At 39.3% G+C, this 14,985-nt stretch overlaps 1 protein-coding gene across 1 annotated transcript; it reads left to right on the top strand.

Annotated features, from left to right (window-relative positions):
• Positions 1–790: 790 nt before the first annotated feature.
• LOC105387875 (choline O-acetyltransferase) lies at positions 791–14,740 on the top strand. The gene is made up of 12 exons (XM_048621868.1): positions 791–803; positions 1,119–1,189; positions 2,138–2,335; positions 8,397–8,569; positions 8,894–9,086; positions 10,039–10,216; positions 11,323–11,501; positions 11,821–12,041; positions 12,738–12,860; positions 13,436–13,622; positions 13,944–14,144; positions 14,513–14,740. Exons 1-12 carry the CDS (start codon positions 791–793, stop codon positions 14,738–14,740), a joined length of 1,965 nt encoding a protein of 654 aa, XP_048477825.1.
• The last annotated feature ends 245 nt before the right edge of the window (positions 14,741–14,985 follow it).

Genomic DNA, 14,985 nt, shown 5'->3' with positions numbered 1-14,985 from the left:
TTCAGTGTATCCGGCTTTTTTTTTTTTTTTTTTTATATTTATCAAATTATTTTACAGAATTATTGATAACTTATATCATTGCATCACAAAAATCACAGAGATTTGTCCGTGATGAATCATTCTACGTAATTAGGTACTTAATAACTAATTATACTTATTTATATTTTATACAATACACAAACTTATTCAATATTACACGTTAATTAAATAAGTACAATAGTGGGTAGTTTAATAATAAACCATCAGCCAAACATACAAGATAGTTGGTGCATATTCGAACAGTGTTAAGTTAAAGTAATGATATATAGTATGATTTTATTTTGTGCTTGATATTTTTCGGTGTAATTAGATTTCTAATATTTTGGTCCATTTTATTAATAAGTTTTGGCATTAAATACGCACAGTGCCGTTCGCCGTAAACATTGTTTGCTCTGATCATGCTATACTTGTTTTGTGTGACCTTTCGTGTATGTATAGGGTGAGATACTTTTTTCAGGTGGTCTAGACAGAAAAATTGTTCCTTGAGGAGGTTTACTTCTACTTTTTGGTAAATTGGTAAGACGTTACAATGTTTGAAGAGTTTTGGTGGGTTGTCATCATATTTAAGTTTAAGTTTTAACCGTGATAGGTATTATAGCCACTGCTATAATACTAAGTAAATTTTGCTATACAGATCATACGACGATAGCTTATTGTACTACCTATCACTCTCTCCACAACACCAAAGGTTAACTGGCAGAGAATGCTATTAGCATAAAGGTCGCCAATGTGCACTTTAATACTCTCTCTAATGTCACTTATACGTATAGTGCCACAAACTTATCTGTTCCGGTGAGAGCGAACTAAATTGGTCCATACCTCATTACTTAGTGTACTAATGAATTTCATATTGACATAGATTATATGGACCAATTTAGTTCGCTCTCACCGGAACAGATAAGTTTGTGGCACTATAGTGGAGTGTAGACGGAAGGAACTCATTACCAATGCTGCTCACGACTGCTACTGATATACAGCCGCTCTTATCTAGTTGTTATCCTTTCCTCTTTCTATTTTATTCAATCTTTCTATTTCATTCAATAAAGTCTGACTAATTTACCTATATGTGGTTGTTGCAGCATGGGGCGAGTCTCTGCTGGCGCTGCCGAAGCGCTGGCTGAGCCAGGGCGGCCAGGAGGACGACTTTCAGGTGAGGATAATATATTTTAGATAAAGAAACAATTTGAATACAGCGTTTGATAGGTGACTGTGGGAGAATTGTACGTTCTACCTCATGGTTGGACGTGATTAAGGCCAGTGTGCGAATCGCGAGTACTGTCGACTCAAGTCGATAGCGTAATTCGATAGCTATTTGTATGACATCTTGATCAGCGCCCCTGTCGGTATCGTTAGAAACTAATAAAACGGATACAAATTCTAGTGACTAGCCTAACAAATTACTATCGACTTAAGTCGAAAGGACTCGTGATCGCGTCACGATAGCATAATCTCATCCGTAATTTTCATTATGTTTCTACTATTGTTCTACATGGGCATACAACGTAAGAACCTACCTCTTACGTTGTATGCCCACAGTTGAAATGCGACCACGTAACAAGATCTTACGTAAGAATTCATTCAAATCGATCATTCTAATTGTAACCGAAGAACAGGAAACTCGTTTACAATTAGAGAAAAATGAACCGAAGTGTATCGATTTGTATCGTAACGCCGAAGACCCCGAAATTACAAAAAATACAAAATGATAATTTTTACTTGCTGGCGCAAATTTTGAATAGAACATTGCAGGTGTTTATTATATATTTTAAAACCATATTTACCTTTGCGACCAAAACCATAATGAAATCCTTAATCCATTATTTTTTATAGCCACCTGCAAGCCTCCAATATATGTCATAGCGTAAGATCCACATCATTGCACATTATCCATAAATAATCCAGAGGTTTCTAATGTGTGGTTTACTTTAGTAGGTGGTCGCACTGTTGTTGTCCTATATGGGTTTATTGCTGCGTTCCCAGTAGAGAAACTGTTCACCCCTTACACAGCGCGCATAACGCTGCAAATTCCGTAGCCTACTAAACCTGCAAAACAATTTCCCTTCTGAAGCCTTCTAAAAAAACCCACTTCCATCCCCAGAATGCGGAGCTGCCAAAGCTGCCGCTGCCTCCCCTGCAGGCCACCTTGGACACGTACCTGGAGTTCGCGGCCGTGGTGGCGAGCCAGGTCCGCGTGGAGCACACGCGCGCGCTCGTGCGGGCCTTCGCCGCGCCCGACGGCGTGGGGCCCAAGCTGCAAGCTGTGCTCGAGGCTAGAAGGGAGGAGAAGGAGAACTGGGTGAGTGGGGCGAGGGGGGAGCTGCTTGGAGCGGTGCAGGGTGAGCTGTAAGGGCTGCTCGGTACCGTCATTGCAGCGTTCTCTCCTTTTAATTCTGACGTTTGATCGTCGATGTAGTTACTACGAAATCTACGAATAGTCGAATACAATATTTAAGTTTGTTAAAGCAGTGTTTTGGCAGGAATACGGTACGTTTGGCAAAATCTATGCATATTTATAGTACGTACTACGTACGCAGGGTTTATGACTATAAGCTATTTGGGTATCAAACTTATTTATACTAGAATTAAAGTAGGCGACTCTAATATTATTATAAATCTCGTGGGAAAAGGTGGCAATGTAAACTAACCTCTACGTTTGTGTATCAATGCTGTTATTAGAGCGCCAACTAAATTGTAAATATTATCAGTTTATGCAATAAAATATTCCCACTGAGAAATTCAACATAATCTGGACTTCATTGTTATTGCGGCTTTGATGAGCTGAGGTAGTTAGTGTAGGGTCGACAATAATATATTATTGCGGTAAATTACTACTCAAGTGTTCTTAGTGAAAAGGCAGTGTAATTTGACAAGCGAGCAGTAATGGTGTTAGGAGCTAGTTCTTTTGCTGCTTATCAGTATTTCAGAGAGCGGATTGTGTATAAACTTCGAAAACAAAACAAAACATTTCACTTAGAAGTCCTTTGTTTCTGACTCCTTGCTCTGTTGAACAACGGAAAGAACTACATGAAAAACGTTTTTTACAATGTTGTTAAGATGAAAACACAATGAAAGACAAATTTGTAATTGTTCTCGTAGTGATTCTTTTAAAAACAGTTAATTGTGCCTCCACTGAATACAGTTACCTAGCTTCGAACGTGAGTAATAGTTTACACGAGAAGATTTTGAGAACTGTAAACGAAACTGTAGATCAATCTTCAAACAAGACATACTCTCTTATCACCAGTCTAAATGATGATCACAACAAAACGGACCATCCACTTACCACAGAAAATTACAATGGCAAATTTCAAAATAAATCAAGTGATTTATCCAGAAGCAATCAAACCCACTTTGATCAAATCATGGAGCAAAAATACTATAGTGGAGAGTATAGAACAAAATTCAAGAAAACTGAATTTAGAAATACTGCTATAGCTGAAACCGACAGTTTGAACCGAATGGAAGAAAAAAATAGAAATACTACTGAGTATTACGTAAATGGAAATAGAATAAAGAAGATGCAAAATGAAACTTTATTGACTACTTTAGTAAACGAATATAAGGAAGTTAAGAAAGACAGTCAAATTCCTTATACCAATATATCATTAACATCTACTGTCCGAGTCCAATATGCAGAGAATGGGAGCTTCGAAAAAAATTATGATGCCAACTCGGAAACGTTCATAGAAACTACAAAGACATATTCTATGCCACAAATGAAATATATAGACCATATTACGACCTTACAACCAACTTATGTAGAAGGCCAAGCCAACTTGATTCATACAGTAAATAATTCTATATGGTTTGATGCAGTTGCTATTGAAAAAAGTAGTAAAACATTTGCAATAGAAACTACTTCGGACTCAAATTTATCCAAAACAACCGATTCTAACAATGATATAGACATAACTTCCGAAATATTAGAAACTTTAAAAGAAGAGTTACAAGAAAATATTAAAAAAGAGAACCAAACTGACAAAAACACAAAATCAGATATCATCAAAGATACAAATATTTCAAAATTTTCCAATACTACAACTGAGGCAGTCATAACTAATAAAGTAGATAAATCTTATAATTATACTATTACATCCACCATACCATCGGTTGCAACAGAAACAACTACAGAAAAATATTACAGTTCTACTTATAGTAACTTGAATTTGATAAATATACCGGTCGCACTGAAAACTGCAGAAATAAGTAAATTAATTGACAATTTACTCAATGACCAATTACAAATCGACAGTAGTTCTGGCAATCATAATGATTTAAGTAGCAAATTATATAACAATAAATCTGAAGGGCTAACAGAACAAGCTTTAACACCCAATGGACTTTCTGATAATATTATTAATGTGCTTACAACTGATGTCAGCACTTTACATATACCAGTCACTAACCTAACATCGAGAGCTCCAACAGCAGATGAGATTACTAAGAGCCTAAAATTGCAAAAATCTATACCAATTCAATTAGACATGCATCCATTTACGATTAACAATATTATCCTACATAAAACAACCGAAAGTAATTATATTCGTCCTCCAAAAAACAACACAACGGAGAAAAATAAAAAAAATGTTCAACCTACAACGGAGTACGTGAATGACAAGCTGATGAAATTTAACAGTGATTTAGATACAAATGAAAAATATAATCTCCTTCCCAACTCTAGTATGGAATATAATGAAAATCAACTTTATTATAATCTCACTGAAGAAAATTATATCAATACAAAAAAGTATACTGATCTTTATGTGGAAAAAAATACATTAAAACGACAAACATTATCACCGTTATTTGGAGATAATTTTGTAGTGAGCACTCCAAGTGGACCTGAAAATAAGTCCGAAGACTTTTTACTGGAAGGAAGTACTGTCTTTGATACAGAATTTAGAAATAAAGTAACTGCTTTGAAGAATGATCCAATAAATGTAGAACATGTTATGAAACAGATCAAATCTGAAAACGAAATGGGCGAAGGCAGTATAGGAGAAATTAATGAACAGAATAAAATTGAAGATAAGAGAGCAACGCTTAAGACAAACACAACTACTAACTCGCTGATTAATAACGTACTAAAAAGTATAGCCTATTCAATCAATCAATCCAGCCACAATAATAACCATATAAATTATTTAAATATTCCTAATTATACTAAAAGAACTATCAATGATTTTTCAACATTACCAATAAAATTTACAAATAATACGAATGAGGTGACAACAATAACAAATAAAATTTTGAACGAGGAAAAGACAGCAATATCTGATAATTATATCGATAAATTTACATCATCTTTTATGATGTCCAATTCAACAATTAATGAAAATTCAATTTCTAATATACTTTTAGGTAACAAAACTTACAAAACCATGTTACATAATATAGAAAATGACCCTAAAATACACAAAACAACAGAAATAACTGAAACTCTTGAACACAATTGTACAAAACCTACCAACTTTGAAAAGGCAATACATAATAAAAGTTATACACACACATTCATTAATTCTTTTCAGACTACTTTAAAAGATACGCGAGTTGTTAATTCTGTAGTCAATGAAAATAAAATGGGACCATTTTCAGATAATCAACAATCTAGCCCAAAGGGTTTTAGTTATTTACCAACGGAATCGAATGAAAATAATAAGGTTGATCCAACTACTTCTTATTGGGTACTGCCCAATGTTAAAAAACCTGAAACAACAGAATCTTTTGTTTCAGAATTTACAAGTACAACCCTAAATATACCCATAGAAATTTTAACAACTAATACACCATTTTCCTTGCCTTTACCTTTACGCAATATAATTACGACACGTATACAGTTTAATAAACTGGAAAATTTAAGCACCTATTATACAAAAAGTAAAACGGATCCCATCGCAATATCGGAACGGACACCAAATACAATGTTTGAAGAGAATAATCAAACCTCGATATCCAACAATAATATCACCGATAATATTTTTATTACTAATTCTACAACTCTAAAACAACATAATGATATGGAAGATACAACTAAAACAATTTTCCTTTACATAAATGGAACTCAAACATATAAAAATAAAACCACAAATAGTTCAATTCCTAAAAAAGCTGATAAAAAATCTACTTCTACCAATGTTAATTTAAAATTTTCCAGTGATTCTACTATATTATTACCAAATAGAAAACAAACCACAGGAGAAAATTATGCTAATACAGTAAACCTTAATAGCATAGTCAACAATAATTCAAATGAAAGTGAGACAAAAAATCCGAAAAAAGTAGAATTATTTCATCCACTAAGTGAACATATTGAAAAAGAAAATAAATCTAATATTACAAAGACTCAATTAGTAACACTTCACCAACCGTTCCGGTTATCTACGCATAACTATTCAGAAAGAATAAATTACATTCATGACATAAATGATACCAAAAATACCACCATAAAATTATTGAAGACTTCAAACAATTCCCGACTACCAACTCTTACAATCAATAATAATGATGTCAGAATCACACCAAAAGCTGCAAAGAAGTTTTATCGCTTATCAAATAAGATCAATGTGTCCACAACTAAACAAATAGTGTATAACACTTACAGAGACACCCCGGGAGACACAGTTGAACTTGCAACAAAATTACCTTTAATTTTTGTAACAAAGTTAACTCCTGTAAATTCACTGATAAAACCAATATTAAAACCAGGCACGCATAAACCTCCAAAGATTAAACATGATATTTCCAAACTAAGGCAAGATGTTATTAATGGTAATGTTTCATGTGAGTCTCTTTTACACAAAACGTTAAAAATTAAAAAAACCTTAAATAAAGTAAAAACAATATTGTGTGACTGTGAAAATACTACAAACCTTCACTGTGCCGATATAGATGATGATAAGCAACCGAAAAATATAATACCCATTAATTTAAATATATCAAGTACAGAAAAACCAAAAAAACATATCTTAAAAAGACTGAATAAAACTAAAATATACAAACAAAGAAAACCAAATGAAGACTTCAAAATTATACATTTGAAACAAGATCAGAACACCAACAATAAAAGCGTTGTTTTTGTTGAAATAGATAAACCTAAAGATATTGTGCTAAAGAAACTAAGAACTGAGAAGTTTACACCATTACAAAATATGAAAAAGTCAAGGAAAACAGTTTTAAGAATACTTAAAATACAGACTCCGTATAATAAAGTTACTAAACAATTGAAGCTTGACATGCCAGATAAAGAACTAGCAAGAAAAACGATGAACTCACAAACATCTATACTAAAGTACAAATTAAAAACGCCAAACAAAGTATTTACATACATGGGTGAACCCTATGAAATTGAAACTCACTACAATCCTGCATATGGAAGAGGGATGAATTTTATTGAGGAATCTGATAGCAAACGAGCCAGTATAATCAATTTTAATAACCCAACGACTGGTAAGAACTATGAGGACCACAGAAATATTATGAAACTTTTAGAAATAAGAAAACCTGTAAGTACAACAAAAGCTCCGTTTTATCGCAGCTACTACAATCTGGGAAATGATTACATAACAGAGTTACCGAATATCATCAAACCGGTGATCCCTCCGCCTGATACTGAAGGTCCACCGCCATCATCTAAAACACAGTATCTGAATAAACTATTCATAAGCAGTGATGAAATATTACAAGAAAAGTTCCAGTCTCAGAACAAAGTACGAAAATATTCATGGAAAGATGCCATTAGCGATATCGATCAACTACTACAGTTAGCTAAAACGCCGATTAAACATAAATTTAGGAATTACATTCTTAAGGCTAACTTAGTCAGACGGTGAGACCTACACGGTCATACCTCAAATCATTTGAGGTTAATAGTGATGAAGAAAACCTCCAATCGTCATCTGAAAACTGAAAATTAAATGTAGCTGCTTCTACACGACATGCGAGAAGGATTTCTTCTTCTCAAGTCGACCAGAATCTTATCGAGTCTTTTAATTTTGTCCCTTATTAGATTATTAAGTTATATGCTAAATAAATCGTCAAGTATTTACAATCTTTTAATTATTTTTATCCTACCAGAAATTTTATGCACATAATATGTATATACCTACATATAGGTACCAGTATCTTAACAAAATGACAAAGGAGAAAGCAGACATCCAGGTAACAGTCCTTCCATTTTTCAATTGTTTTCAATAGTGCTAGCTGTGCTAGCTTCGTCCGCACAGGCAGGTTTGCTTAGCACCTAACGCCTATCACCAAGCGAGTAGCTCAGTAAAACGAAAGTTCTAGAATCTTCGCTATTAAGGATTGTGTTGTTTTGGTACGATAGCTGACCTCACGATCGTCTCGTGTCCTTCCAGGTGACAGACTGGTGGCTGGACGACATGTACCTGAAGGTGCGTCTGCCGCTGCCCATCAACTCCAACCCCGGCTACGCGTTCCCGCGCCGCCACTTCGCCAAGATGGAGGAGGTGGCCGACCTCGCCGCGCTCTTCGTGGATGACCTGCTGGATTATAAAGAGATGCTGGATAGGTAAGCTATGTGTGATTGTAAGATATGCAGATGTTCCAAACTGTTCCTTAAACTTCATCAGCCACTGTAATTCTCTGATGATCTTTAAAAATCCGCTGGTTTTTATAATAATCATCATCCCACAGTCCACAGTTGAACACAGGCCACTCTCAAGGAACGGAGTTCTTTAGGAGAGGACTAATAGTATAAAAAAAAACTATTCATATAAATAATAGGTAAAGCAAACTGTGACTTGCATAATTTGCAGATCACGTAATTTTTCTTAATACATCAACAGTGTGATCCCTAACTAAGCAGAAACTTAACGCTGGTCCCCTTTCCCAGAGGCGAGCTCCCGCTGGAGCGCGCGACGAGCCGGGAGAAGGGGCAGGCGCTGTGCATGGAGCAGTTCTACCGGCTGCTGGGCGTGACCCGGATACCCGGCCCGGGCAAGGACCGCCTCGAGCTGCCCCGGTACAACCGCCAGGAGCCCGTCGACTCGCTGCAGGAGCTCATCATTGTGGCGTGCCGGAATCATGTGGGTTTCAACACACTATCAGTAGATTTCATATCGCAGGGTTGAATGATGAGTGCATGACTGAATTTGGTTTCCACATTCTGCGTGACATTCTTTCAGTTGTGTAAGTGTGTTACTGTGTCAGTCAATAAATGCTGGAACTTACAAATCTAAAATCGCGCTAAAGGACAGTTCCTCAGTCTGTCGATACAGTCCTGTCAACCAGAACGTTACTGATAAAATTCCATCCTATAAACCAAGGACTTTTCTGCCATATCCATAGTTAATTAATCCAGTTTTAACATGGAATGTAAACTACATAAAACTCACATCAGTCAGAACATAAATGTGTACTCTACGAGGAGAGAACCGATGCCGGCAGATCCCCTTTATTCAATAAAAGTGCCAAACTCTCGTTAGCGTCGTCACCGAGGGCCGCGCACTAACTGAGTTAGACCGGCGCTTGCGGGGACTAAACCACTTAGGCACCAGTTAGGCACCGGAGCAAAGTTATGACAATGCCTTCTTATGGGATTTATTTGGAGTTTCTAACTTTCCTAGCCTCTTCGTTAATACATAAACCGTCCTTAGGACATTAGCTAATAATTGTATAATACTTATACGCGTCTAAGGGGTGAATGACCTAAGTGTACTAAAATTATTATCATCATAATGACCCATCACGTCCCCACTGCGGGGCACGGGTCTCCTTCCAATAAAGGAAGTGTTTTTTAGGCCGAGTCCACCAAGCTAGCCTAGTGCGGGTTGTTGGACCCCTATACAAGCATAAGCTTGTGCTGAGGGACTTGTCGGGTAAGTGGCCAACCCGACTGTCAGATGTTTTCAAGCCGCCCGAAGGCCTCAAATTAGGCTTAACGACTTAATAAAATTGTAGCATCGTTAATTTATTCTAATCCGCAAACTACTTTTCATTTAAAGTCCCAATCTTAACCCAACCCCACTTCACCCGCAGTTCTACCCGATCCCAGTCAAAGCTATCGACCGGGGCCGGCTCAGCCCGGGCGAGATCCAGGCGCAGCTGCTGCATGCCATGGTGGACGCGGGGGGGCTCCCGCCGGCGCCGCGCGTCGGGCTGCTCACTGCCATGGAGCGCGACCAGTGGGCGCATACCAGGGAACTGCTCATGACAGGTGAGAGGGACAGGTGGAGTTTGAAAGAGAGCTGTGGGTTTTATAAAAAAAGATTTAGGGTCTGTTTATTTTTCTGCTTCTGCTAAGCGTTTGTCATCAAGGCGAAAAGATTAACCAGCCAGCGTGAACTTTATTAACTAAGTACTTACCTTTGCCTAGGTATCTACGTCGTACGTAACTATTAAGATACACAGGGTCTCGGGAGATAATTTCGTGCACTCCAGATTTTTTCTTTATACAGCTGATATAATTACTTACAGTCTTTCATATTTCCATTATAACCGGTACCCCCAGACCATAGAATTCTGATTTCCCATATACGCACTCCCACTCGAGAACACATAGGCACACCAATCCAACCAGGATGTTATCAAAGGAGAATGGCCATTTCTCTATGGCGCCATGACCCAGGGCGGCCATTGACGAAACATACACTGATGTGTAGTCCGTGACTACAGCATATACTGGTATTAATTTTATTATTATGAGACATAGGAGAACGAAGATATAGGTGCTGAAAGATCAAGTCTTTCTACTGTACTAGATGTTACCCTCGAGCTAAAAATTGATTTCAAAGGTGTTTCCGTGGGAATTCCTGGCTAAAAAGTATTTTATGTTACTTCGGGATAACGGGAACTTGAATAGAATGAAATAATTTTTGAAATTGGTCTCTTTATAAAAATAGGTTTCTGAGTGTGAAATGTGCAAAAATAATTATGATATTATTTGCATAAATAAAATCATGTAATACATTTTGTGATGCGCTATGAATTGGGAATCCCATGATTTAGATTATAAAACTTATTTGTGCGTGTACCATTCAGCAAAATCTTATGTAACGAAAAAAATGTATTTAATTAATTTACTTTTGAACCCTAATATCTCAAGAACCCCATGGTTTAGATTTTTTTTAATATTTTTCCCTGATAATAGTCATTTTTATCAATAACTTAAAATAGGTTTGATGAGTGGCTGCTAACTTATGCAAAGCGGGTCAGGTTTCGCCATTCTTCTTTGTATTAGTCTGGAAAAAAGTTACCATTCACGACACTAATACTCAAGAAAAAGGGTCGCTTAAAACTAACCAAACATCTCCCTTCCCCCAGACGAGAACAACCGCAGCAACCTAGAGCTGATCTCTCGCGCGCTGTGCGTGGTGTGCCTGGACGAGTCGGGCGGGGACCGCTCCGACTCGGACGCCGAGACCAACGCGCTGCTGCGCTGCATGCACGGCGCCGGCACGCGGTTCCACTCCGCCAACCGCTGGTTCGACAAGACTGTGCAGGTGAGTTGACTGGTGATAAAATAGTACGTGCTGGAGGTGCCAATAGGTGGCGTCCAAGACGCCAGTAAGCGGACGGCGCAGGCAGCGCGGCAGCACACACTAGTATTATTTACTCATCCTCATGGACGCGGTCAAATTTTTGGATGTGTCTACAATTCGTAGAGTGTAGCATATCAGGAAAAACCTTTAATTTTTCAATGAAGTCAAAATAGGTCTACAGCATGTTCCAAAAAGTGTATATAGTATAGTAGAGTCACCCTTACGATGATGATGATGATGTTTGCAACATCCTGTATAACTTAATCGTCTCCCCCCACAGCTGATCATCTCCTCCGACGGCACATCAGGCATGTGCTACGAGCACAGCGCGGCGGAGGGCGTGGCCGTGGTGCGCCTGGCTGAGCGAGCCCTGGCCCGCGCCGCCGTCGCCCCGCGCCCCGCGCCGCCGCCCGCGCTGCTGCCCGCGCCGCAGGTCATGCGCTGGAACCTTACCCCGGAAATGGACAGGACTATCCGGATGGCTGGGGCGGCTTTGGATCGGTAAGATGAGTTTTCTTATGAATATGAATAGAAAGGCACGAGTATGTCACGGTTCTGCTATGATTACTAGAATACTAGTTGAGCTTATAAGCCAAGTTGGTGGGCCGGCTGGCCCGCGCCGCCGCCCGCGCTGCTCCCGGCCCCGCAGGTCATGCGCTGGAATCTTACGCCGGAGGTGGACAGGACTATCAGGATGGCTGGCGCGGCCTTGGATCGGTAAGTGGAGTTGAATGTCTAATTTTCTTCTGATATAGGAAAGTGTCCTATAAACCAAGTTGTTGTACAGAAAGCTGCACAAAAACCTGACCCCTTTTGGAGGGACATGCTAGCATGCTATTGATATCGATTCTGTAGGCAGAATTTTAAATTTAGCGATGTCAAAACCTTAATTTCTTTGTTTAAAATTCGACTCTATGATTGTTTCCGTAAATGTCATTTTATGCTAGAAAATTTTTTAGTTTGACAGCGTTAAAATTAGAATTTCTGCCTTCAGAATCAACATCACTGAGAAGGTGTCAGGTTTCTGTACAGACCATTGTACATCATGCAGGTACTTACTGCCAATCTCAACAAAGGGCTTATTTGTTTTCTTGGGCTAGTTTTATTTCCTGTACCAACAATACTACCTCTTTAAAATCACAGAAATGGCTATGATATGACTCTTATGACTGAACCTGCCCTTCTCCTCGCCCACAGACAGATAGACAACCTGGACTTCTGCGTGTTCACGTACCGCGGCTACGGGCGCGAGTTCATGAAGCAGTGCCGCGCCAGCCCCGACGTCTACATCCAGCTCGCGCTCCAGTACGCCTACTACAAGTCAGTACACTTACCCCCTTATTCATAGAAAAGTTACAGAATGATTTAGCTAATAAACTGGTCTGTCCCTCTCTGTCTGTCAAAGAACAATTTGTCCTCTGTCAGAGAGGGACAAAACAATTGATCAGTTCGAGGTTCTAGATGACTGATAAGCAGCATGTGGTGCAGCGATTATTCGTCCAGTGCACCATGGGTAGTCTGCGATAGACAACTATTTGATTGATTAATACTTCCGCCACCGAGACGAACGCCTACCAGCTCTAGCTCCAATTTCACAATAGTCGGTTAAATCTTAACCAGGGAAAGGTTGATCAATTATACGTCATCTCCATATTAAATTATTGACAGATGTATCAAAAGTCAAGCAATAATCCCTGGTTATGCCCTAACCCACTATGAAGAAATTGGCACCTAGTCTTGGACACTGACTTGCTAACAAGAAGACTAGTACCACGTGAGAGGAATACAGTGGAGATCTACTCCAAATTACATAAAACCCATCCTGTACAACATATTTATGCACACATCACACATTGCGAACCCTTTCATGACTTTCTCTCTCATCCTCACCCCAGGATGTACGGCCACCTGGTCTCCACGTACGAGTCGGCGTCCCTCCGGCGGTTCCGTCACGGGCGCGTGGACAACATCCGCTCGGCGCACGCGGCCGCGCTGGCCTGGGCCGCCGCCATGTGCGCCGCCGAGGCCGAGCTCAGCGAGGGCGATGATGGACAGAAGAAGGTGTCGTTCAATTTGTATGGGGTGAGTGGTTTGTGATGGTAGGTTTGAACTTGTGATCGTGATCGTGCTCTTTGGCTATATGGGGGAGGAGCTCATGACCTGCTACCATCAGCCAATCTGGGAACGTATTATTTGGGGACTTTGCTAGTTTGCCGTCGAAAAAGATATGAACTGATCAAACTATAGTACACAATCTCAGAGAGATTATAAACAGCCAATTTTAAGTGCCTTATAAGTTTCTCCTATGTAAATTCAGCTACAGAAATAGCAGCATGGATAGCTAGTACCTACGTAATTTCTGAACAGATCTGTACAATATCAAACAATCCCATCTCACTCCAGGAGCAGAAGAAGCTAGAGCTATTCGAAGAAGCAGCTCGCAAACAGACGGCCGTCATGGAGGACAACATCCTGGGCCGAGGCATCGACAACCACCTGCTGGGGCTGCGCGAGGCGGCGCGGGAGACCTTCGGAGACCTGCCCGAGCTCTTCACCGACCCCGTCTACCAGCAGATGATGGAGTTCAAGCTCAGCACCAGCCAGGTAGTTACTGGAGATCTGTTAATTATGTTAAGAGCCTGTGGTGGCATAACTTTGAATTTTTGGTATCTGCAATATCTTTAATTTAGATATAACGCCTTATAGGCAGGTTGAATATCACAGTATCGAAGAAATAAAATGCGGTGCAGAGAGAAAGAAATTTGCTGGTCCAATGAGTTTTATGATATCCCGCCAACCCCCTGTATATAAGGGGCTCCTCTAGTCTAGACTAGCCTTTCTGTGACATTTCCCCTTGCAGGATGGATGTATAATATCTACATTGTAAAACAACCACAACCAATACCGTACATTTGAAATTTAATTAAGTAAATATATACTTAACTTAATCACTAAATCTCTTCCCAACAAAGGTGGCAACAACGACCGACGGCACCTACATGGGCTACGGGCCGGTGGTGCCGGACGGGTACGGCTGCAGCTACAACCCCAAGAAGGAGCTGGTGATCTTCTGCATCTCCTCGTTCTGCTCCTCGCCCGCCACCAGCACGGAAGCGTTCCGCCAGGCGCTGCAGGAGGCGCTCGACTCCATGAGGCTCATGTTCCAGAACCGACCGCAAGAGAGTCAAGACACTACGTAAGGATGTTGATTTCTGAAGAAATGTCTTGAATTTGGAACTGGTAAAATCGAAAAATAGGAAGGATGTTTGGTTCCGAAGATTTGTTTAGAATTGAATTTGAAACTGGTAAAATCGAAAAATAAGAAAGATGTTGGGTTCTGCAGAAATGTCTTGAATTTAAAACAGGCAAAATCTAAATAATGGTGGCAATTTGATGATCGATTTTTAAAATACCCGTAGGTAGTATTGTCACCGGAATTAAGCCA

This window comes from Plutella xylostella, chromosome 6, assembly GCF_932276165.1.
Source record: "Plutella xylostella chromosome 6, ilPluXylo3.1, whole genome shotgun sequence".
Taxonomy (NCBI): Eukaryota; Metazoa; Arthropoda; class Insecta; order Lepidoptera; family Plutellidae; genus Plutella; species Plutella xylostella.
The sequence above is the reverse complement of the archived record's forward strand: the minus strand, read 5'-3'. Positions and strand labels throughout refer to the sequence as shown.

Coding starts and splice junctions, on each gene's coding strand:
- LOC105387875 (XM_048621868.1), top strand. Junction 8,570..8,893: donor TATAAAGAGATGCTGGATAG/GTAAGCTATGTG, acceptor CCCCTTTCCCAG/AGGCGAGCTCCCGCTGGAGC. Junction 12,861..13,435: donor CTCCAGTACGCCTACTACAA/GTCAGTACACTT, acceptor TCCTCACCCCAG/GATGTACGGCCACCTGGTCT.